The sequence below is a fragment of the Callionymus lyra genome, chromosome 13, assembly GCF_982586985.1.
Source record: "Callionymus lyra chromosome 13, fCalLyr1.hap1.1, whole genome shotgun sequence".
NCBI classification, from domain to species: domain Eukaryota; kingdom Metazoa; phylum Chordata; class Actinopteri; order Syngnathiformes; family Callionymidae; genus Callionymus; species Callionymus lyra.
In genome coordinates this window covers 13109596-13134268 of record NC_141830.1, presented here as the reverse complement: position 1 = coordinate 13134268, position 24673 = coordinate 13109596, and the positions used below count along the sequence as shown (strand labels likewise).

The 24673-nt window shown below is 37.1% G+C and overlaps 1 protein-coding gene across 4 annotated transcripts in view; it reads right to left on the bottom strand.

The window, feature by feature from the left end:
* Positions 1 to 776: 776 nt before the first annotated feature.
* Positions 777 to 24673, bottom strand: part of cnih3 (cornichon family AMPA receptor auxiliary protein 3) — a 46667-nt gene continuing 22770 nt past the window's right edge. Inside the window, exons 4-7 of one of the 4 annotated variants that reach the window (XM_087806023.1) lie at positions 12851 to 12963; positions 8324 to 8467; positions 7911 to 7966; positions 777 to 1894 (exon numbers count right to left, since the gene is read on the bottom strand). In XM_087806023.1, coding sequence (XP_087662149.1) covers positions 7939 to 7966; positions 8324 to 8467; positions 12851 to 12963 — 285 coding nt within the window. In that variant the 3' untranslated portion in view covers positions 777 to 1894; positions 7911 to 7938. Of the gene's footprint in view, positions 1895 to 7910; positions 7967 to 8323; positions 8472 to 12850; positions 12964 to 24673 lie in introns of all 4 variants that reach the window. The other 3 variants (XM_087806021.1, XM_087806024.1, XM_087806022.1) reach the window with 3 other exon arrangements.

The window sequence follows — 24673 nt, the reverse complement described above, 5'->3', positions numbered from 1 at the left end:
TTTAATTTGAGCTCCTTTTTATGTGCACTTCATTTTAGCACATTTTTCATTTTTAAATCTTTATTCATTTCATTTTAAATGATGCCCATGAAATTATAGTATTTTTTCTTTTAAATAAAAAAGTATAATGTAAAGTATTCTTAAATAATAATTCCCTGCGACAGGCCAACATATTAAGGTTATCAGGAAAAGAGTTTCTCAACTTAACTGTTAAACGCAAATAGTTTTAAAGGAACACAATGGTTTTTATGCTAGTTTAGCTAATAGGTAGCAGTGCTACCTTAACTGCTGTGATTCTGAGGTTAAAGTATAACCCTGCAACACTTGGTATCCTTAATATTTCTTTTGAGATTTAAGTTATCTCGATTCTATACTATACAATATATACATTTCTAACCTGATGGAAACATACGAAGCTAGTGTGCTTGCTCAACCACAGGTATCAACATGTTAGTCATTGCTTGTGTTTTAAAGGATTGCTTGGTTTGAGTTGGAAATTAAATCTGGGGAAATCGCTTGAAAAACACCAAACACAAAACTTTTCATTCCTCTCTGTGTTTTTCAGGTTGTGAACTTTGTTCTTGTGCCTCGGATAATCAATAACATACGATGGAGTATAAAGATGCAATCGAAACAGTTCTTACTTCACAGTGAAGTCAGACATTTGAAGTTTTTTTTTCCAACATAACAACAGCATTTTTCTGTTTAAGGGTCTAGAGTTCCTCTTTTTTTGTCAGAGAATGATTGAACATGAGGAGGCGGAATATTCGGTTTTAAAATACCTTTATTTCGTAAATATCTGAATCATAATTGTCACATACACGAGGATACAAAATGACTGAAATCAAGAAGAATTGCGAGCCTTTTAGAGACGACGTGACAAGATGTGGTCAGAAACTGTGCTACACATAGACCCATGATCCACACTTTTACTTCTTCATCCTGCCTCAGTGCCTCTGAGCAAACTTGGAGAAAAAAAACCAACCAGTGGGAATGAAACTAGCATTTCTTTGATCTAGATGAAATATTGGAATTCGGATAAATAATTGCTGGGCGACACCCACACATCATACATGGACCCATGATACTGAAAAGATTTTGGTCCACTTTTGTAAATCGAGCTATAAAACTTTCACATTGTACACCTGTTTTTAAATTGGGCTGGATTGTTGTCGTTTACACACCGGAAGCCTTTTTATTTTGTCATTCGACTACTCTAGGTTTGTGCAATCTCTACTTGTGCAAGGAATGTGTGCTTCTAATAGAAAAAGGTTCCAGTTCAGCGGGAGCGTCAGAAAAGCATCCCATAATAGAACGACACTAGAGGACGACACTAAGAAGGCATTTTTGCTGTATAGACTACCTCCGTAACTCAGAGTACACCAAAAATGCACACGTCACAAAGCCATTCACTTAATGCTCATAGAAAGAAAAGGCCCAGCAGAGATCGTTTTTCTGTACAGTGTGATCCGTCCGGCTGGTTCGTCCCTCGTTTTGTGAGTGACAGGTGAGGGCCTGAGGGGGGCGACGGAGGGTCGGTGAGCGGTGCGGCCGGTCAGTGCTTCACCTTTGCTGTGCCTGAGACAAACTGTGCAAACGCTACTGTGCTCTCCGTCCTCCCGGCTACTGTCGCTGCTACTGGACTTTGAATCATGTCCAGGAGGCTTGGTGTGTGTGTGTGTGTGTGTGTGCGATTTGTGTGTGTGCAGGGTAGTGTGCGGTACAAACCAGGCAGTGATATAGTCAAATCTCCTAATGACAAGAAAACCTGTAAACAGTTCAGATCATCATGAAGCACATCCTTCTTCTTCTTCTTCTTGGTCAGGAGAAGTCGTTTGAACGTCTCTTACAGTATCTGCAGACGAGTTATGAGGTAACCAAGGAGTAGATCATACTGCAACACAAGAGGACACAACAGGAGCCCATTATTTCTCACAATGAGATTGAATCGATCAGAGTCTATTTATACTTTCACTTCCTAATCAATCATTATTGATGCATTCATTGATCTTAACTAGTGATGGACTGATTGATGAAGCTTCATGAAACAGTGTCATGGTGTTTAGAGGTCAGTAGGTGGCGCCATCAGTTTAAAAATGATGGGATGCTTTATCAGAACAGTTGTTCAAAACATAGGAAAATAGTGCATAGGCTGCCCTCTAGTGGACTCTGACGATAATGACACTGCTTCATGAAGCTTCATCAGACCATCACTAATCTTTATACACTTCCTTCTTACTACACAATTTCTGAAGCAATTGCAGGTCTAACAGTAACACTAACACAAAGTCGACAAACAACCACGTAATGATGTTACACTTAGAGTTTTTACAGAAATATTGAGAATTTGACACAGTATCTAACGCTTAGGTAAAAACACAAATGATAACACACCTCCTAAAACCTTGTATCCGCAAACATTACAGGTTTTTCTTTTTTCATCTTTTAGCAAAAAAAAAATGTACATTTTGATTTTAATCAGATTTTAGTGACACTAAGAAACAGCATCTTGTCTTTAACCAAAACTTTACACTCATTTCATAAAAACAGCGTTTGAGTAAAAAGTCTGAAACGTCTAAGATCTTGAAAATATACAGAAAAGATGTAATAAATGTATATGTTTAGCAAATTTTTATATAAATATGTACACTCCAGTATGTCAGCAAAAGACTTGTACAGCAGCTACCAAACTGAATTAATACAAATACAAACATTATTGTAAGAGATAAATGAGTTTATGGATTTGAAGTTGGCAGTTTCATATTGAATCAAACACAGTAGACGTAGAAAAAAAGATAATAACATGTGTACGAATAGGGAAAAAGCAGATGTGGAAAGTACAAGGACATTTTTCTTTTCTAAAAATGTCTGGTCATTATTCGTCCTCTGAACTTGTCCTACTTTTATTGAGGGCAGACGTCCCCGTGATTTAACAACCCATGCCTCCTCATAGTAAACAGACCGAAGACAAGCCATGTGGCCATTTGAACTCCACGGTCAGTTCACAACGGCGCCAACTGTGTGTCGAGAAATTCATGCTTTACTTTGGAAGAAGAGAGCGAGGATGGATTTAACGTGATTCGTTTAGGCCTGCAGCCATTGGATACATACATCTCGCCTGGATGTCAATTCTGTTTGTCATTTTCAAAGGTCTTGTGTAGAGATTTGTATTTTTAGGTTCTTACCAAGACCTAGAAATACAAGAATCTCTTCCTGGCATGATCAAGCTAGTTCACATTCTGAATGCAAAATAATAAAAAAGCAGTCGCTGATGAGAAATGCAATGAGCGCGATAAGACATTTGTGATTCATTGCGATCGGAGAAGTTATCCGACGAGTTCACCTGCAAGTGGAGAGTAATGGATTACTTGAAAGTACGACGGCATCGTTTGCGGCGCGAGGATGTTACGCTTGTCTCGCTGGGTTTTGACTTGACAAGAGGAGTTCACCACCTCTGCTGACAGTAACTAATGATTCCAAATGTTTGCACTCTTCCTCGGGGGCCATCGCGGCTGCTAACACCTCCATTAATCTCTGCCTGTGAAAGACGCAGCCGGCGACTGATGAATATGGAAAAGAAATAGAGTGAAGAGTCAAGTCACGGCTCTTCCTCCCGGGAACTGGCTTCATTGTTTACTATGTGATATTAAACTCAAATATTCAACAAACAAAAGACATATTTAAGATATTCATCAGGATCATTTTAACGTCATTTAAAATCCATTTTTTATTCATTAATTATGTTTTAATGTCATTTTTCTTTACATCAAGTTGATTTTCTCATCCATGAATTAAAAAAACAAACAAATAATTTTACTACTCATTTTGACATTTTTTCAAAAGTATTTACAATCAATCTATCAAGTCCAAATATCATCTCATTTTGAGAATGTTTTTTTTTAATTATCTATAAATGAAAATGCACAGTTTCCACGTTTAAGTAATTATTTGCATTTATTAGTGAATACTTCGACACTTAAATGTTGTATTGTTTACTGCTCAAAAATCTATAGTGTTTATAAGTAACAAGAGCACTTTGTTCTTCTAAAAAATTCAAAATAAATGTAAATACATATTTCATTATTATATCCTACTTTTTTATAAACTTAAAACGAATGATTTATTTTCCTTTTACTTGCACGTGGGATAATCTGAATATTATTTTTACATTCATTTAAAAATAAAAGTAGTTTTAAATTTTGATATTGTTGTCAATTGAATTATGCTTGTATCAGCCTCATTAATTGGGAAAAACAGGTCGACCGTCACCATTACTGAGACCTTCACTTAGTAGCATGCGTGTTAATGAGCTCATTAGAAAATATAAATATAAAAAAAGTGACATTTGGTGACAGTAAAAACGTGAAAGTGTCTCATTATTATCACAACCGTTTTCAAATGAACATGAAATGTTTTTGAAAAAATACTTTTATCGTCAACCGGCCGATAATATCTGAGCTAAATAGCACCCATTATACGTTTATCACATGAGTCTCTTCAATAAATTACTTTCTATTAGTGCACCTCACGTCATAAAATATGGCAATAATGTTCACGATTCGGAACTGCTGTTACGGACTCCCTGCCGCGTGGCGCATTTCTCTGTCAGGGAAGGATAGTTTATATCAAGTAACAGATGTTGTTTATTTCATGTTCCATTACCTTTACACATGTGTGAATGAGTGTGTGTGTGTTGAACACATTTTCATGCCTGGAAGGAGGGAAAAATAACATCAAGTACGCTTCAAAGTGTTTGACCCACAAACGAGAAGCTAAAAGTCACACATGCTTGACAGAGTCGACGCATCCGTCTTACGAGTCTCACTAGTTGTTCCTACAGTGCATCGCAAACCTGTGACAAAACCATACATCACGGTGGGAGCAGGTGAGAAGGAGACATATCCGGGGAGAAAAATGATGTCTTTGAATCCTAAAATGACTTCTAATCTTGGGCAAAAGTTTTTGATACCTTTCCCCTCCTAAAATAACGTATCAACAACAATAAGTAACTTTTTTTTTTAGATTGTACGACCTCAAAATCAACAGCAAACTTCCAATATTAACCCCAAATAGTGAAATGGCATTTTTTTTTTTTTTTAACATGGCATCATCTGTGTTGGGCAGGCTCCATTAAACAAGGCCAAAACGACCTCAGATCATCATTAACTGTGTGTTCATCCGTGCTCGTGCGAGGCCATGCACGTTTTACGTGTCTGTAGTAGTGATACGTGGTCGTACTTGGAGCAGCAGTTGGAGGTGACAGGTGCACAAAAGACTAAAGGATTTTTTTTTTGGGGGAGGTGGGGTTGGTTGGGTTCTACCGGAAAGCAAAAAGACATGGAGCAGGTTTTAGGTCACTTCATTTTCAACCATTTCTGCTGTGATTGATATGGATTATAACCTCCTCTTCTCTTTTCTATAACAGGGAGATTGAAATAATACTTCAGTTTGAAGCAAATATTGTGTTGCTATTATGAATAATTGTGTTCATAAGTAGAAGTAGAACAACGACTAATGGAATGCAAAATTACAGAGGAAAATATTATGGAATTTATGTATTTCTGAAAATATATACAGGGGTCACCAAACTTTTTCCCGTAAGAGCCAAATTATCGCTGGTGTTTTGGTGTTTTTCACACACCAATACTCCATTACCCACAATGCAATGGAAGCCTGCTGACTCGCTGCAACGCTGCAAGCAGGCCTCGGCTTCATTAATCTTAAAAAATATTGGATTTTTCATTTAATCATTAAATAATATACGTTACTCTGCATTAGGTCTTGGTTCAATAGGTTATTTGAAATCATTTTAATATGTTTTAATAAAAATGTAACCAGTCCGGCCCTTGGCTTTTAACAAGTTAGTTCGTTTTTTTGGCCCTCTGCTGTATTTGACTTTCACATCCCTGCTCTATGGGTTCTGTATGAGAAAGATAGTCTAGAACGATATAGTGACAGTTCTAAATAACCCTCTCTGGATTCTTCACATAAACAAGTCAGGAAATGCATAATAACAGTATTTATGAAATAAAGAATAACCAACTCTCAACAGTATGATGTTATAAATATTGATATAAAGTGGTTATTATAGCAAACATGGAACGTATTAGTTCTTAAATTACACTATTATCGTCTCGTCTTCATTTTTGTAAACTTTTAGTTTTACCAGAAATTCAAATAAACAACGTTGAAGTAGCGGAGCGGCTCTAATCATTTTTAGTTGACTTTATCCTAAGTATCTTTTTGATGACATCATGCTACAGGGTTGCTCAGAATTCAATGATCTGGTGTCGTTCACAGTCTAGTGTCGGGTGGTAAGAAGGCAGCGGTTGAAAGTGAAGGACCCTCGACCTGCAGGGTGGGACACGTTGCTGGTACCTAACTGCTGATGCTGCTGCCTCCGGTGCAGCAGAAGACTCCGGGTGTGAGTTGGAGCTGCGGGATGGAGTGAAATGAAGAAGCAAAATGGTTTCAATATTGAAAAAAAGCAACAACAAAAAAAGCAACATCTATACAAACCAACTAATTGTTTGTAAAGCCTCACTGGGTTTTTGTTGTCACCCTCTCTTAAATCTGTCCATACACAGCCTGTCACGCAGCAGATGGTAGAAGAACTCCAATTACAAGAGTCGCCCGCGAAGAACTGACTTTTATGTGAGATGTAGGAGCCGGTATGATAATAAGAGCCATGAGAGAATAAATCCTTTTTTTTTTACGATCTGCCTCACCTCTATGCCAGGAGGGAGAGTGCTGTGACGGGTGACACAGGTTGACAAAAATAAATTCTACAAAGACGCTTCCATGTGAGCCGTCAGTCAACGACTGTTGTCATCAAACACCGACAAGTGATATTTACCAAATTAATATTCAATGATAACAGAGTTGAAATGTTACTCAAACAATCAAGTTCACATATCGATCTCACACTGAGAAGTTACAGTTGGGATCAGAACTATCTCCGCTAGTGATGGTCTGATGAAGCTTCATGAAGCAGTGTCATGTTGTTTAAAAATTATGTGATGTTTCATTAGAACAGTTGTTCGAAACAAAGGAAGATAGTGCAGAGACTGCCATCTAGTGGACTCTGAAAAGAATGACACTGCTTCATGAAGCTTCATCAGACCATCACTAATCCCTCTAAATTCTAAGATGTGATTTAGAATGAGTAAATGATATATATAGATAGAGAGATAGATAGAGAGATAGATAGAGAGAGAGAGAGAGAGCTAGAGAGATGGAGAGAGAGAGATTGAGAGAGAGGGAGAGAGAGAGAGAGAGACAGAGGGATTCAGAGAGAGAAAGAGATTGAGAAAGAGATTGAGAGAGGGATTGAGAGAGAGAGAAAGATTGAGAGAGAGAGAGAGAGAGATTGAGAGAGAGAGAGAGATTGAGAGAGAGAGAGAGATAGTAAAAATAATTGTATTTAAGACCAATATCTAATTTAAAAAGCTATTGTACATATAAATAGTAGTTATTTAAGACAAAAAACTTTGTATTATTGTTTCCTTGAGTGTTATGAAATAAAGACATCTATGTTATATGTGATACAGTAGTGCTGAACTGTCTGTCACTACACGATTTATACACAAGTTAAAGTGACTTAACAACTGACTTTCAGTTATTTTTATGACACAATTATTAAATAAAATGTTTTTTGGTGGTTTTCATGTCCAGTGCTGGGACACTAATGTCCTGATCTGGATTCCTGAGGGAAGTGAGCACAGAAAAACACTACAAATCAGAGATAAACAGTAATATAAACAATATAATTTTGCAATTAAACAGTTTGACAGTTTCAATATCCAGTGTACGCTGAATTCAGTAACCAAGAGGAATTGTGCAGGAATGAAAGGACAATGAAAACAGCATCATAAAAAGAAAATCTTAAAAAAAAAAGATAAGGATTGTACCTTTCAGTGTTCCCATTGAAAAGAGCTATTAGAGGGATATATCCAGGTTCCACACACTGCCGCACCCACATGGAACAAGAATCCGCAGTGATTAATGTCATCGTGAAGAGACAACACAACAGCACAGAGAAAGTCAGAAACATGACATGTCAGTTCCTCGTGGTGCTTGTCAATGAAGTAAAGAATCAAGTTCTCTCGACATCACATGCATTAGCGTGCGGATCCTGACTACTCTAGCTGGTGGAAGTATGCATGTGATTGCTAGAGAAATGGTTACTTTATTCAGTGATTTGCACTCATGCTGTCGCCGAACTAACCTGGGATTTATATCTAAAAAAAAAAAGACCGTTTTGATACTATGTCGGTGAGTTGAATCTGTCTTTGTGACACCAGCAGGACCTCCTCATGCTCACCAGTAAAGGTAGTAGAAGAAGGAGAGGACGAAGAAGGACAGCTTGCACCACGCCTCCTTCATGCAGAACTTGAGCGTGTCGCCGTTCATCACCGACGCCGGGTCGTACAGCAGCTCCTTGGTGTCGGTCGGGGAGTGGAAGTACCTACCGCAGAGGGCAAAGACCAGACCGCGGGTAGTTGACCCGTTCCAGACCCAGAGGGAGGGAGAGGGTATGAGGGAAGGGGGGAGGTTGATGGGAGGAGGGTGGGAGGAAGATGACATGGAGAGATATGGCATGATGAGTTAACAGAACTGCATCATGCATGCCATGGAAGCATTGGGGAAGAAATGTCGATGGACAAGCGCGATGAAGGATACTTCGTAACCAAAGTACTATAGTATTATTTAAGTATTATTTAACACTTGTGTTATCTCGGGGTAAAAGTGACCCGAAGACCTGAAAAAAAACGACCATCATTGCATTTGTATTTATGGAAGCCGGGGAGGTCATTCACCTTGACCCAGAGGCAACACAAGGGATACCACAAACACATTTGTTTCCAGGCCTTCGGGTCGCCTTGACCCTGATATAACACAAGGGTTGAAAACAGTCAGAGGCAAAAACATTTTTTAACAAATTAAAACACTATTTATTTAAAGGCAGCCTTATATTTTGGTATAAGTGTTAAATCTGTTCTGGAACAGGCGGTAGAAGAACTTACATCATTTTTCAAAAAACTGTTTTATAGATAAATCGATACGTTAAAGCAAAGACGACATCATTAAACAATTAACTAAATAACTAAATGAGTCACCGGCAAACAGTTGCACATCGATCAGTCAAGTAATAAATTAACTAGAAAATATACATTAATTAAAAATGTACTATCATAGAACATCTAGGAACTTTAATTATATATTTTTTTACAGTATTTATTTGTACTTGAATTTAAATCTTCATTTCAAAGGCAGGGATGATATTTTTATTAGATTTGTTTTACCTATATTTATGATAAATAGGTCAATAACAAGTTGAATACATTGCTTCAGAATAAGAACATAAATATATAAAATGAAGCTAAAATGACAACTTTGGTGCCAAATTATTAGATCAAAGATAAACATTTACATCCGTTCACTATGATACTTAACAAACTATGATGAGAAGTATTTGAGATCACATGAAATGTTGAGACTTTTGTAGCGGATAAAAGTCAAATATTTAAAATACAATAACAGACAAAACAGTTACATTAAATAGACAATAATTTGATTTAATTTAATGTTTTTTGTTGCTAGTCTAGTAGTTTGTGGCGTCAGCTGCCATGATTTAAGAACAAAAAAGTAATTATTAATTTTATTATTTTATAATTCAAGCTTGTGAAGCAGCATCAGCCGATTAAACATCAAACATTTGGACAAACATGCGTAACAATCGTATCTTCCGGCAGTTTTTTTTTGGTTAGACGACTTAAGACATGTGACGCAATCCAGTCTGCCAATGTTTACATCATGTTGCTTAATTGCATTAAAAGTTATATAATAACAAAATTCCAAGAAACATTCCCAAATGAATTCATGCCACTGCTGTGTATTTATAAAAAAAAAAACTTGTGGGTATTAGCAGATTGAGTCAATAAAACAGCAAACCTGGACGTGATAAACAGTTTTCAAAATGTGTTTGGGGAATTGTGGGATGTTTCTTCACTCCAGGGCTGTTCAAATTGGGAAATAAAAAAAACGTGAGGAGAGAAAGTAACGGCTTCATCTCTCTCTTTTGTGTAAAAGAAAAAAGGTTTTGTAACGCGGGACAAGACAGCGTCATGCAGGGAAAGCGTTTGAGCTGTGATTGGTGGACAGTGAACATCAATCATGCATGTTAGATGTACATTTATTTATTTATGCATCGTGTTCATGGTCACAAAACACATGCATGTGTGGATTTAGACACAAAGGTTTGTGATTGATGCAAGTGACTTCAGAGTGTATATCCATGTCATATCAAGCACCACATTTATAGATGTCATCCTCAATCAGAGCAAACCTTCAATCGTATAATAACATTCACACACGAAAGCAAAACAAAGTTAATGATTCATTTATTGTTTTATGTATTGAATTGATAAAAAGGACAGGCTTGTAACTCTCCTTTTAAGTAGCTTTAAATAGTTTTAAAAGAAACAGAAAAACAATCCAATGAATTATATATTTATTTCCTATGGTTTGGGAGTTTAGGCAAAAACGCTCATATACCGTAAATTCTATAATCCCCGTTCAAAAAGACACGCCAAAAAACATTAAAATATCTCATTATAATAATTGCTCGTCTGTAATGTCTCTCTTGTATTGTTCAATAACGATTTAAGCGAGTCTATATTTATGCTAGTTCGTAGCAGATGCTAAAAGGCTAACATGCTATAACATGCAGTGTAGACACTTGTGCTGTGTCTCAAATTGCGCACCTTTCCAAGTGCACTTTACAGTACACTGTAAGACAGTGCACTTACTTGCCAAGTGTGCAAATTTGGACAAGGTAGTACTGTGTCAAATCAAACTCTGTCGCTACACACTAAACGGAAATGACTCGACAGCTTCTTCTTCTACTACTTATTAACACCGTTCGCAACCAGCCGTTGAAACTCTTTACAGCACTTTTCACCAATCGAAACAAGTTTTGTTTCATTGTGTTATTATTGTTGTTGTGTTGTTTTGTGGTAAAATAAGTGTTTTCTCAAGATACTTACGCCGGTATCAGTGACAATAACTTCCTTTTAGCGTCATCTCTGTCACTAAGATGGCGGCCGCTAAGTGTTTATCGATCCACACTCAATTTTCTGGCTGTTCTAGTGCTCTAATGTAGTGCTCATTGAGTCAGTGTAGCAAGTTAGCCTTTTAGCGTTTGCTACAAACACGCTTAAAATATGGACTTGTTTAATTTTTTTATGAACAATTCCTCATGTCTAGGCTTCAATACAAGATGGACGTTACGGACGAGCAGTATGAAGGTATTTGAATGTTTTTAAGTTTGTCTTTATGGACGAAGAAAACTGAGCTCTGTTCCTGACCATCATTTTTGACACACTTCTACCAGCTCAAGAATTAGTATAAGATTAATTTTGAGAAAAATCTAATCATGGACGATCATGTGTAATAAGAAATGTCCACAGTCTCCAGAAACCCATCTCACTGGGGTCGTCCAGCTGTTGACCTGAATCACCACATCGATATGAGATGCCACTCTAGAACATCTCCTCTTTCCTTCCCTTACACTCTCGCTGCCCATTATTCCCCGTCTTCTCATCTCTCTGAGCGGAGAAGCAGCTTCTGTAGCCACGAGGCATGAACTCCAAATTAATGAGATGTTTTTTCTCCCTTCATGTGTCTACGGAGGTTCAACCAGCTGAGCTCAAACCCATCAGGCTGTCAGCCGTCGGTGTCAAACCGGCATCAGAGGGATGAACAATAGATGCTCCCGTCACTCAACTTCCTTTAATGCTACACACCTTTTTAGAACCTTTTTCTATTGAGGTTTCAGGTCGCCAGAGTTGAGTTCTTTTTTTCTTTCTTTTGGATGGATAGTTACGAGCAGAATATTTTTAATTTTCTTCTCTATTATGTACTTAAGAAATCCATGAACAAACAATTGAATTGGTAATAAAAATATAATACAATTAGTTGAAACTACATGATAATCATGTTATTCTATTTAATGTTAATCTTTTTATCATTTATTTCTTTGATTTAATTCCTTTTGATCTATGTTCTTTATACTTGCCCTTAGTTCTTTTGTTTGCACTTTGTTCTTGTTCTGTTTTTTATCGTTATTGGATGTTTCAGGTTTGTTTTATTTTATGAAATGTTTATTTTCAGACGAGACAAAAAATAATAAAAAAGTAGTTCCTGGTGAGAAAGAAATAATTGTATTAATAACAAAAAGAGACTTTTTATAATATTTTTTATTATTCTGTGGTTTAATGTAATTTTCCTGTTTAACTTAAGTTTTTTTTTTTTTAATGATTTAATAATATTTTATTTGATGTTTCAAGTCAGTGATGTAGCACTTTAGGAAGAGGGCCACAATTTGTTTTGAATAAAAACGAACGGGGGCCAAACATAAAATAATTTATATCTTATTACATCGACTTCAAGAAACATCTTAAGACGTTTTTATTTGTTCCGGCTTTTCCTTGATTTTCTGGAACTCCTGTTGTGTTATCAGTGTTATCTTGATCTTTAAAATATATACTTTATTGAATATTGTTTTGATTGTTTAAGGGCTTTGTGACCCTGGTCTGGAAAAGCGCTATACAAATAAAAAAGTACTTACTAACTTACTTACTTACTTACTAACTAATAAAACTGAGATTTTCTCTATGGACGAAAAGTAAAAAAAAAAAAAGTTTTAATATTCTTAAGCATCCGATGAACCTATCTTTTTGAGCAAATTTAATGAGTCTATAAATTTTAAAGTACTTCCTTTTAACTGTATCAACGTTGTAAAAGTTGCCTCACTCACTCCCACATAAGCCCCTCCCACATGATTCACCTCCACGTGTTGTAGAAGAGCAGCGGGATGTTGAGGCCCACGGTCAGCCACTCCTGAGCGCACAGGAACATGATGCAGAAGAGCACATGGATGGAATATTCCGGCAGCACCAGCTAGAAGAGGAAAACAGTAGAAAATAGTCAAGAGTTGGATCTTATTTCAGATTGTTCAAAACCGCATGAATTTAAGTGCTCGACTCCTCCACGGGGCTGTTTACATTCCCCACACTTTTTTTTTCTTGCCCACAGGTGTTTCGGGAACACAACAAGCTGCATCATTAAGATTCAAATCCTTCCACTAAATTTAGCCATGTTAAATCGGCCAATCTGCAAGGGTTCCAAACTAAATTCCTCCATCAAGATTAGGGGGAGCTTAGCTTCGACAATGGGCAGCGCTGGTGGACGCGAGCCACCGTTATCATCAGAACCGCAGGCGTCGACCCTCGTGTTCGAGGCGAAGACGAGCCTCCTGGCAAACGGTGATGCCGGTAATTTGTGTGACATATTGTTTACGCAGCCAGACGCGTTTGTTTGCAGCTGGAAAAAAAAAGTTTGAGAGAAGCTTTACCGGGTCATCTGAAGTTTTTTACCTTAACTGACTTCATCGTTTCACCCGATTCGAACTTCCAAATTTTCCCGATGAAATCGTGAAGCTGCTAATGACGTTCTGGAGGCAAACTTAGTGGGATTTTAAAGCCAATTTTGTGCTAAATTCCATCAGCGGGATATTAGACGCGTTATTGTCATGTGCTGTCCCCGGAAATGTATCTGCTCCAAGTATGAGACTCTTTCTCAAGTTATAAACAATTTATTTAAGTAAGTAGTAACAATATACAGTTAAAATACATACATTAAAAGGTAAAGACAACATAGATAAACACAGCAGACCCAAGAAAATTAAGAGAAAGCCTGCACAAAAGAAAATTATGATAAATAATATATAAATGTAGACTATAAATAAACACATTTATTTTAATATAAGATGTTTTAACGTGTTTGTAGAGGTTTATACAAAATAGAAAACAATGAAAGCTGATTTTATTTATCATTAAAACTTCAACGTCAACTTTCTGATTTATTTTATTGTTACTTATATATTTCAAAATGTTAAATTGCATTGAAAAATAAACCAGAACATAAAAAAATAGTAAAGATAATAATAATAATAATAATAGTAGTGTAATACTACTACTAGGGCATGTAGTAGTAATACTACTACTGTATGTAGTAATTAAGTAATAGCACTACTTCTACTGCATTAACTAATACTACTACTACTACTGCATTAGGTAATACTACTACTACTACTACTGCATTAACTAATACTACTACTACTACTGTATGTACTACTACTACTACTACTATTGCTACTACTACTACTACTGCATGCAGTAATACTACTACTAGTGTATGTAATAATTAAGTTATACTACTACTTCTACTGCATTAACTAATACTACTACTACTACTGCATTAAGTTATATTACTACTAATACTGCATTAAGTAATACTACTATTACTACTGCATTTACTTATACTACTACTACTACTGCATGTACTACTACTACTACTACTATTGCTACTACTACTACTATTACATGTAGTAATACTACTACTTCTGCATGTAGTAATCGATAGATAGATGAACTTTACTACTACTACTACTACTAGTACTGCATGTACTACTACTACTACTACTACTGCTTGTACTTCTACTATTACTACTACTACTACTGCATGTAGTAATACCAATACTACTGCATTAGGTAATATACTACTACTACTACTGCATTAAGTAATACTACTGCTAATACTACTACTGCATTAAGTCATACTACTACTACTACTACTACTACTGATGCATGTAGTAATACTACAACTACTACTACTAATAATAATAATAAGAAAAAATAGTGATTGTTATCAAATTGTGTTGATGTCTGGATCTTGATTTGGCTGCTTTAAATGTCTGTGTCTTAAGTGTCATAAATGGAACCCACCCCCAGAAAAAATTAAAATGCATCCAGGAGAGTGAGAGGCTACTTAAATAATACATCTTAATAACGTTTTTTTTGCTCACACATGTTTGTTTTCCACATCAGGGTGATACATCTGGAATAGCTTAAAATAGCATCAAATTGTTGTCATGGGTACAATAGCAACACAAACATGATCAATTAACATTAACAACAATGTGAAAACGGGAGACGTGAATAAGAAGCAGAAAGAGGTGGATAAATAGAGCGATAGATATTATTAACAGCATTTTTATCATTCAAATAAAAACCCATCAATAAAAATGTCTTTATTGTCAAGACAGGCCACTTAACTGTGTTAAAATACGAACCCTTTAATATAACTTCTGTATAGTTATTCCCAAAAGAACATGTTAAAAATAAATGATCTTTTAATAGTTGTCTGGTGCACAATTGTCATGTTTGGACAAAAGTGCTGGCGTTGCAGAATACGACACGTTGTAATGCACTTCAATCTATAGCGGCGTTTAAACACCGCGCTCGTTGTTATTCCAAGAAATCCATTTTACGCCTCATGTATAATTAAAGTCACAGTCGACAACACACTTCTGATCCTCGCCGCCTGGTATTCAACATTGTTGTGTACATGTAATTCACTGGAATCTGCTTGGGATGTATTATTCAGATGGCTACATGCCTCATGATAGTAGAAAACACATTTTCACACGGCAGCGGGGGAGGAAGAAGAACGCGGCTAAACCTAAATATAACCATTTGCCTTCACACGTATAGCGGGGACTCTCACCCAGACGTGCTAACATACACACATTAACATGCTTTTATAATTGAAGCTTTTAGCTATAAAAAATACAACAACAAGAGCATGAATGAGATGAAAGATATATTTTCTTGGCAGCGTATCAGGCCCATTTGACTTCTGATCTATGGGAGATGATCATGTTTCAGTCGGGCTCAATGGTCAATCTGATTGGTCGAGTGCTAGCGAATCAGTGCAGGACAATGAAACGGAAGTGACTATTGTAAACACTAGATAAGCAGCGATGGATGAAACTACGATTTATCGAAAACTTCACACCAATATTATCATGTGAATGAAGCAGATCGATGCACTCTAGACATGGTAATCTGGTCCTTTCACATGCATCCTTTCATGCGAGTCACCTTCATCTCAACATTTGTACATTATCGCCGTGTCTGATTCATGGTCATTTTGTGCTGATAATGATACACAATATCGTTGATGTGACTTTAATGATCATTCTATATCATCACAGTTATTTCCCTATATCTTGCGCGACACATACGGAAAAGCCCTCGGAGCTGCCGCCGTGAGATCCAAGAGTTTTTTTTCTGCGACGTCTTTCCAAGGGCTGACAATGCCAGTCGCTTCATATTCGTGTCGTTATCCATCTTATTTTTATTTTAACTTTTGTGAAAACAGCGACTGTTCTCGACTAGTCTCAAAGCATTTCCGGTTTTCACTTCTTTGTGTCGTCAACACAGATCACTGGTGTCGCACATGCGCAGAACGTACACTTTTGCCGACAATCTCTATGGTGTGTTCCGAGGCTTTTTTTCCGAGGGACGGGGGCCGACTACGTCAGACCACACAAGATTGCCTGACGGCGTCAGACGCCCGACAATCCCAACGGTGTGCCCAGGCCTTTATGTAGTGGTTGGTCTGATGAAGCTTCATGAAGCAGTGTCATCATTTTCAGAGTCCACTAGATGGAGCTCTCTAAACTCATTTTCTTTGTTTTGAAGAACTGTTTAAATGAAACATCCAATTATTTTCAAACTGATGGCGCCCCCTACTGACCTCTAAACAACATGATACTGCTTCATGAAGCGTCACCAGACCATCACTACTCACATGACCACTGAGCTGCTTCAAAGTAGTAGCTTGGAGGAGACGGTAGTTGCGTTCATATCCATCATGGTTAAGTACGTAGAGTACTTTTTGGAGCTTACAAGAATAGAAAACTGACTCTTTTTTTTTTTTTAAAGATTCATGTGGAATGGGGCGGCTGCAGACCAATGAGTTTCATTGCTCCTTTTTTTTGTAATAATTTGCAATTAAGTTGTTCTAAACATGGGGGTATAAAAAAAAGTAACAATATCTTATGTTGCTGCTTCTTCCCTCTGGCCATCAGACTGCTGAATGCAATAAAACTTCGAGCAAACATTATTTATTTGTTGTATTTATAATATATTGCACTATTTTTTAATTATTTATATTTATACTTTTATATACATTCATTATATGCAATATTTCAAACATTTATTTATTCTGTTTATATTATATTGCACTATTTATAACTATTTATATTTATACAGTCACCCTATGCTGTGTTTTTTAAACGATGCCAAGCATCGAAATTTAATTTCCAGTTTTTACTGCTGTTTTCTTCTGTGCTATGACAATAAAGGAAGTCTAAAGTCTTTATGCACTGAATTATCTTTAGTGAGATAATTGCTAGAACGTCTTGCTAAAATATGTTTTTAATATTATCACACACAATTATAATACACTATGGAAACAAATAAGTACAAAAATCATTAAAAAAAAATTATATTCAGTATTATATGATCACTAGAGCCTCCTACGATTTATTTAATTTAGAATCTAATACGGGAAAACTGCCTTACATTTATTTAGTTTTCAGAATACAAGTATCCAAATACATGGGAACATCCATTCAGAGTCTGCGCTTAAGCCAGGAAACAAACAATGTCCAGTTTTCCTTTAATCCAACTCTTGGCCCGGAGACTCTGTCCAGGAAACGAATGTGGACTCCAGCCTATCACTAACAACAGCTGTGACATTTCCATATGTAATTACACAAAGCTCAAACACCACCGATAAGCACAAACAAACCGCGTCCCTAAAATGTCAACCCTGTCCAGACCGCAGTCGTCATTGTCGTCAAGACATTCATTCTTGAAAAACACAACCCTCGCTCATTAAATGTGTTTAATACGTCGTGATTTATTCGTCAGTGCGTACTGGAGCGTCATGCTTCACGTTCCATGCCAGTGGAGAAGAAAGTGTTTTCTTGTCTGCAAATTCTACTGTAGTGTTGTGCATGTGTGTGGCTGTCCTCAGAGGGACCCAGCTGGGACCCAGCTCAGAGTCCCCGCTGGGACTGAAGATCTGTTTCTGTGGCTGTCGTGCCCCCAGGACGCCCTTACATCCATCTGATCCACACCACTTGCACCACTGGAACACTGATGCACATTCACAGACGCTTGTATTTCATTCAACCTTTTACTAAATCTACTCAACAGTCACTTTGGTTTTGACAATGCAAAACATTTTAAAATAATTAAATATGAAATGATCATTGAACTTAGGGTGAACTAACCCTTTGAGGGATGAAGTTTATTTAAAAAATAAATGGCCTAAATACACAATGAAACACCTTGAAGGAAACACACTGTAGCCACTTGTTGTCAGAAATCGGTTATTCTTTAAAATAACCAACTTAAATGACCAGATTTACACAAACGTGTGACGAAACAAAGGTTTTTTTTCAGGCAGAATTCCAGAGCGAATCACACCTAACGATTGCAAACACAGCCTCGTTTGTGTCACAAGGCGAGGCTGTTTTATGAGACTTTATGGATTTTGTACTCCTGGGGAGGATCTCACGAACGTGTCAAGCTAATGGTTTACAAGAAAAGTCTCTACGAGACAAAGGCGATTCACAAAAGAAGGGAGGCAGGTGTTGGTTTGAAGGGTCTGTTCTTGAAGTGGTTGCAAATTACTGTAAAAGGTATACGAAAGAACTAAAATGATGGATCTGAGATCACACGTTTCAGTTTTCAAAACTTACAGTCCAGCGTGGAAGTGTTGGATTTCAGATGTTTTGAAGACGAAATAAACTTAGTCTAGTTCCTGTTTCTTCTTTTTCAATGTTGCCTCCTCGCTGAGTTCATGGTGCTACATCCTGGCTCTCTGGTCCTCTGGTGCTACTGAAGACATTCTGGACACGCAGACCCGGGTAACCTGGCAAGGGTTGTTGGTGAAACCATAACAGCGTCACAGTGTTATTTGCCAATCTAAACCCAGACGTCAAAGTGACGCATGACTAGAAGCATAGTCAGCCAGGAGGGCAAACTCATTTTCACGGTTGCTGGTGTCCTGATGCTTTTAAACTAGAAAAAAGTTACTGAGACATTGGAATTTCTTGGTGAGGAGCGATCTCTAAACAAGAAGGATCTGTCTCGCCTGCAGTTAATACGAAGCCCTGCAGCGAGAATTCTGACCTGTTCTAGTAGAAGAACTCACATTTCTCCGATCCTTAAATCTCTTCACTGGCTGACAGTTTCTTTCAGGATCAACTTTAAAATTCTGGTTCTTACTTTCAGATCTATTCATGGTCAGACTCCTCCTTTCATCAGTGATCTGATCCAGACTTACACCCCAGCTCGGGCTCTGAGGTCTGTGGATCAGAATCTACTGATGGTTCCTCACACACTTTTGGGATTTTCCCTGATTTTCTGGGACTACTGTGTTTGTCTTATGTGTCTTGATCTTTTAAAGTATATATTCTAACTGTGTATTGTTTTTGATTGTTAAAGAGCTTTGTGACCCTGGTCTAGAAAGGCGATTTAATAATAACCTTTACTTACTTACTTATAATATTTAGTATCCATTGTGGTGGATCCAAAGTGTTTGTCAATTAAAAAAATGAATCTTCTTTTCAAAACTTGAAGGAGAGGATGAGACAGACCTGTCGAGTTATGTCGTGATGTTTTTTAAGGCAGTGAAAAGAAACAAATAAAATCAATAAATCATTCGACACAATACAAAATTTGTGTTAAGTGGGAACCTCTTTTGGGTTGTATCCAACCTTCTGTATAAGAAGTGCTGTGCGACAACTCTGGTGTTCAATTTATATTTTACATGTGATTCATTATCGGTAAAAACAATATAGTGCTGAATCTATATTTAATGATATCTGTTGTATTGACTGACAGCTGATATTTATTTGATATTTATACAAGATGTGCAGATAAATATCTGATGTATTTGCACTACGATTCACATTCATTCATTTCCATCTTCTTCATCTTTGCTTCCATACGGCAGATGTTTAAAGGCATACTTTGAAGTCGGCGATTGGTGGAGTCCCTTTGTAGAGGAGCTGAATAATTCTCTCTTTCATTCACTTCCTCATGCAGTCGGCGCCAGTTTCTGCGGCGGACGATGATGACACCGTCATCCTCTCTGTAACCTCTCACCACTGCCTCTGATGTGCAGATCTCATGACGTATGGAGTAAAATTATATGACGTCCTTCTCAATAGTCTAAGCAAAATGCCCTTGTTTTTCGTTTTTAAGTATATTTATATATTTTAAAATAACAAATAGCACTAACTAACTCTGCTTGGATGCTCATATTAAACGACATATCGATTAAACAAAGTTCACATATTTACTGTGAATTATGATCAATGACTATTTTTACAACCATTTAAGCCTTCGTTGATGTTGGTACTGGATGCGTCCGTCCAGTCACCTTAAGATGACATCACACTATGCAGTGTAACTCCCAGAATCAAGTCAAATAATAATAATAATAAATATTAAAACATTTTATTTAAAAGAACCTTTAGGGAAAACTCAAGGTCTCTTCACAACAAAATCACAGAATACAAATAGATAAAAATAAGAATTAATAGCAATTGAAAAACAGATATTTAAAAGGGAATTTTTGATTTACATTTATATTAACAAACGTAAGAAATTGGGCTGACCTTAGCTTGAGTAGAAACAGGACCAGATTGGCTAATAACTGATTGTTGTCTTGTATTCAGGAAAAAACAAACAAATCCCAACTTAATTCTTTTTTTTTTCTTCATAACATTCGACACTCTTCAGCCAATCAGGTTGTCTTGTTACATTTAACTTCAAAATACTTTCAACTGCAAAGCGTGACTTCATCATCTGGTGGCAAACTAGACATTTTTTAACTATTCTGTATCTATTCGAGCTCCATAGTGTGAGGGTCTAAGAAGAGGCCCCAGAGGATTTGGAAGGTCCATCTTTCAGCCACACAGTGACAGTCAACCACTCAAAAATCACATTTGCAAACAGTTTATGACCATATTTAAACATGCCTACATTTTATATTTTCCTCAAGCCTCACCTCGGGATGCAGATCCTGCATTTCAGACAGTGACACAAAAAAAGATTTGGTTCAAGTTCTGCCTGGAAACAGGCCTTGAAACACGTGGTCAGTATTTTCCATATTGATCCACTTTTAGATGTATATTCCTGAATGAATATTTTTTGTTATCGGCACAGAATCAAGTGACAGATCATCAATCATGACCTTTCCTGCCAACATGATAAAGGTCATGATCGTAACGTTGCAGTTTCTCTAAGATACAGAGATACAACAATGAGCTGGAAATTCAATACATATACGTTTCATCTCGTGCTGGCGGACGAGCAAAATCTTCTTCTAATATTAGAATACCTTATTGAGTTAAACCTACCCCAGCTCGTATTCAGCTGCACTCGCCTGATGCCCTTTCACCCCCGGAGGCAGATATGATAGGCATGAAATTGGAAATGTGTTTTTTTTTTCGCAATTGAGTTGATGAAATTTTCTTTCCACATGAGCTGTGAGGACAGCCGCCTCTGGCTGTGGTGTATTTTTTAACATCAAATACTCCAGGATGGGGAGCTGTGAGCGGCGACATGTGCTGTTTTGCCCTCAGCTCGGAACAGATGATGGTCACTGGGGCAAAGTACATATGAAAAATAAACAACATCAGTAGGACTTTAAGCCAGTGCAATGGTGAGGACCGCGGGACTGCAAGTGTTTGAGGGCCGTCTGGAAAGATACCTCTCGGACTTTGGCACTATTTTTAACCGACCCTTAAACAAAAGTCAACAAGGAGTCAGGGGTGTATTAGTGTAGCCTTGTGGTATAAGGGCTGAATCAATGGGGTCAAAATAAAAAAGATGGTTTCCAAAGATAAATGTCATGGAACTGTTATTATTTTTTCCAGAAAACTCACAATTTCCCCGGCAACAACAACTAGTGATGGTGAAGCTTCATGAAGCAGTGTCATTATTTCCAGTAGAGTCCACTAGATGGCGGTCTCTGCACTATTATCCTTTGTTTTGAACAACTGTTCTAACGAAACATCATTTTTGAACTGATGGCACCACCTACTGACCTCTAAACAACATGACAGTGTTTCATGAAGCTTCACCAGACCACCACTACCCTTCACACTACAATAATAGATCGGGTTCTGACATAAAACATTTTTCTAATTTGAGTTTTGTTGTCATTTTCGGCACAAAAATACAAACGTTTAATATTTATTAAAAAAAATATTCATATTAGTGAATCACAGACTCACACTTTAAATCTCAAACATATCATTTAGCCCCAAAATTACACTAAATCATACTTTGTTTTACTTAACTCAAGTTAATTTATTCAAATATGTTACATTATTATTTAAATTATTATATTTCGAATTATCTTTACTATGCCATTTTTGTTCATATTTGATGAAGATTGAGAACATTTGTCATGTTTCAAAACATAACTGCTACTTTCTAAGCGATACCAAAGGCTAACCACGTCTGCATTCTCTTCTCCATCTCTGTCCATTTAAGTTTATAAATAAAAACTATAACTCTTCCGTTTTTTATACCTCTCGACTTCTCAACAAATTGCTATTTCATCAGCAGACTGTGTAGAATTGCAAATATAGTGTTTTCAACCTTGATGCATTCTGTTACGTGCAATTGTGAAAATTGAAAATGGTCAACATATTTATTACATTGAAGTTTCTCTAAAATAGCATATTGGAAACATGTATTTCTTATAGTTTACAGGTTCTTAAGTTCAGATTAAGAGACTTATAAAGGACTTACTTACTTACTTTCTGTGTTATCAGTTTTATCTTGCCCTTTAAAGTATATACTTTATTGAATATTGTTTTGATTGTTTAAGTGCTTTGTGACCCTCGTCTGGAAAAGCGCTCTATAAATAAAAATTATTACTTACTTACTTACTTTTCATCTGTGATTTGATGCCATTTTCAGGGAAAGGGAAATAAATACATACATTTAAGGTCCAGAAGTGAACAGATAATGCATAGATGGAAGGTAGAATAAGTATATACTTCTGGGTTGTGAAATAAAAAAGTTCATCTTAGATTAATTTTCTTGTCTAATTCTCTTGAACTCAATATCGTCTCTACCCTCGTAAAGCGATGGTATCGTCACACCCCTGCTCATTACAATAAGTAGACGCTTCAAGGCACCGTGGCTCTCCCCAGTTACTCATCTCATCATCCAGTCATATTGCGATCATGTTATGCTGCTCCACTACCATGCTCTCCAGAACCAGTCCTCCGAGACCATCGCCTTCATAAATGACTCATCTCTGGAGCTCGCAGGAACATTTGACTCGGTGTGTCTTACTGTAACTCACATCTTCTCTGGTCAATTAAGCAACCCGGAAAAAAAAAAAAAAAGAACTAAAATAAGTCATCGCTGAGAAAAGCACCCGACATAACGGCGTCCTGTCAAGCATGATGAGGACATTCATCATCAAGTGTGATCACTGCACAAACAAATAAAAGCATCCAATTCATGGATGGGGAATTCAGTGCAGGAAGCGTATCTAAAGGGAGGAAAGAAGCGGCGAGATCAGAGGCACCATCTGCTTCTCTCGGATAACTTGAACGACTTGAATCGAAGAGGGCGATCCTTTGCAGTGGACACATCTCAGACTATTCAGGCGTCGCCGGCGTCATGGCCGCCCTGTGTCCATGTAATCCATACGTGCGTGGTTCATGTTGGGGGAGGATGAAAGGCGGATCAGAAGCAGACGGAGATGTGACCAGCAAGACGGACACACAAATGAGTCAGAAAGAGACAGTGGGAGGAGATGAGGAGAACCTTTGTACTGACACTTCAAACGCCTGATGGAAGCCACAAGAGACCCCCCCCCCACCCCACCACCATCACCCCCCCTCATCCGCATGCCCGGTTCACCTGATAGCTTTGCTGAAACCTGATTGGCTATCAGAACATGAATCAAAATGACCTTGGAATCAGGAGGCAAGGGATAGAAAAACACCCCCTGAGATTATTGCACCAAACTGCATATATACACACGGACGATAGTCGTGTATCATGTGATGATTTATAGATGGATCGACAAGTTTTGCTTGTTACATCGGGAATACCTTCAGAGGAATTGAAAAATAATTGCATTACTTTAAATTACTTAATTACTTTCACTCACCTTCATGCTGATTAAGGGTTGGGATTATTCTCAGTAATCTGTTTTATTTTAGAGCTATAGTCAAAAATATAAATCCAGATCGCATATAGTCTACACTGGAAGCGATATTTACCACTATTTAGACTTTCTGTATAGCTCATTATTCTTTAAGCTTTTGCTACAAACAATCTGATTTATTTTAATCTTTTTACGGAACAATTCAGTTTTTCCAGAGCAATTCCTCTTGTCGAAGCTGCAATAAAGGACAAGCACCCCTGAGGTATAAGTGTCTTTTTAGACGAAGATAAAACAAATAAACTGAGCTCCAGTCACTACATTAAAATGAACAAACATTCAAGTCTATAACTCCAACAAGGATCACATTACTCTTAAAATAATCCCAACCCTAAATCGACATTAGGGTGAGTAGAAAAATGAGTGAAGTTTGAATTTTGGGTGAACTATCACTTTAACTGAAAACACACACAGCAGTATCTTTAATATTCATTTATACCTGGAGGTAAAGAACAGTTGATTTACCTCGTTATGTCAAGCAAAA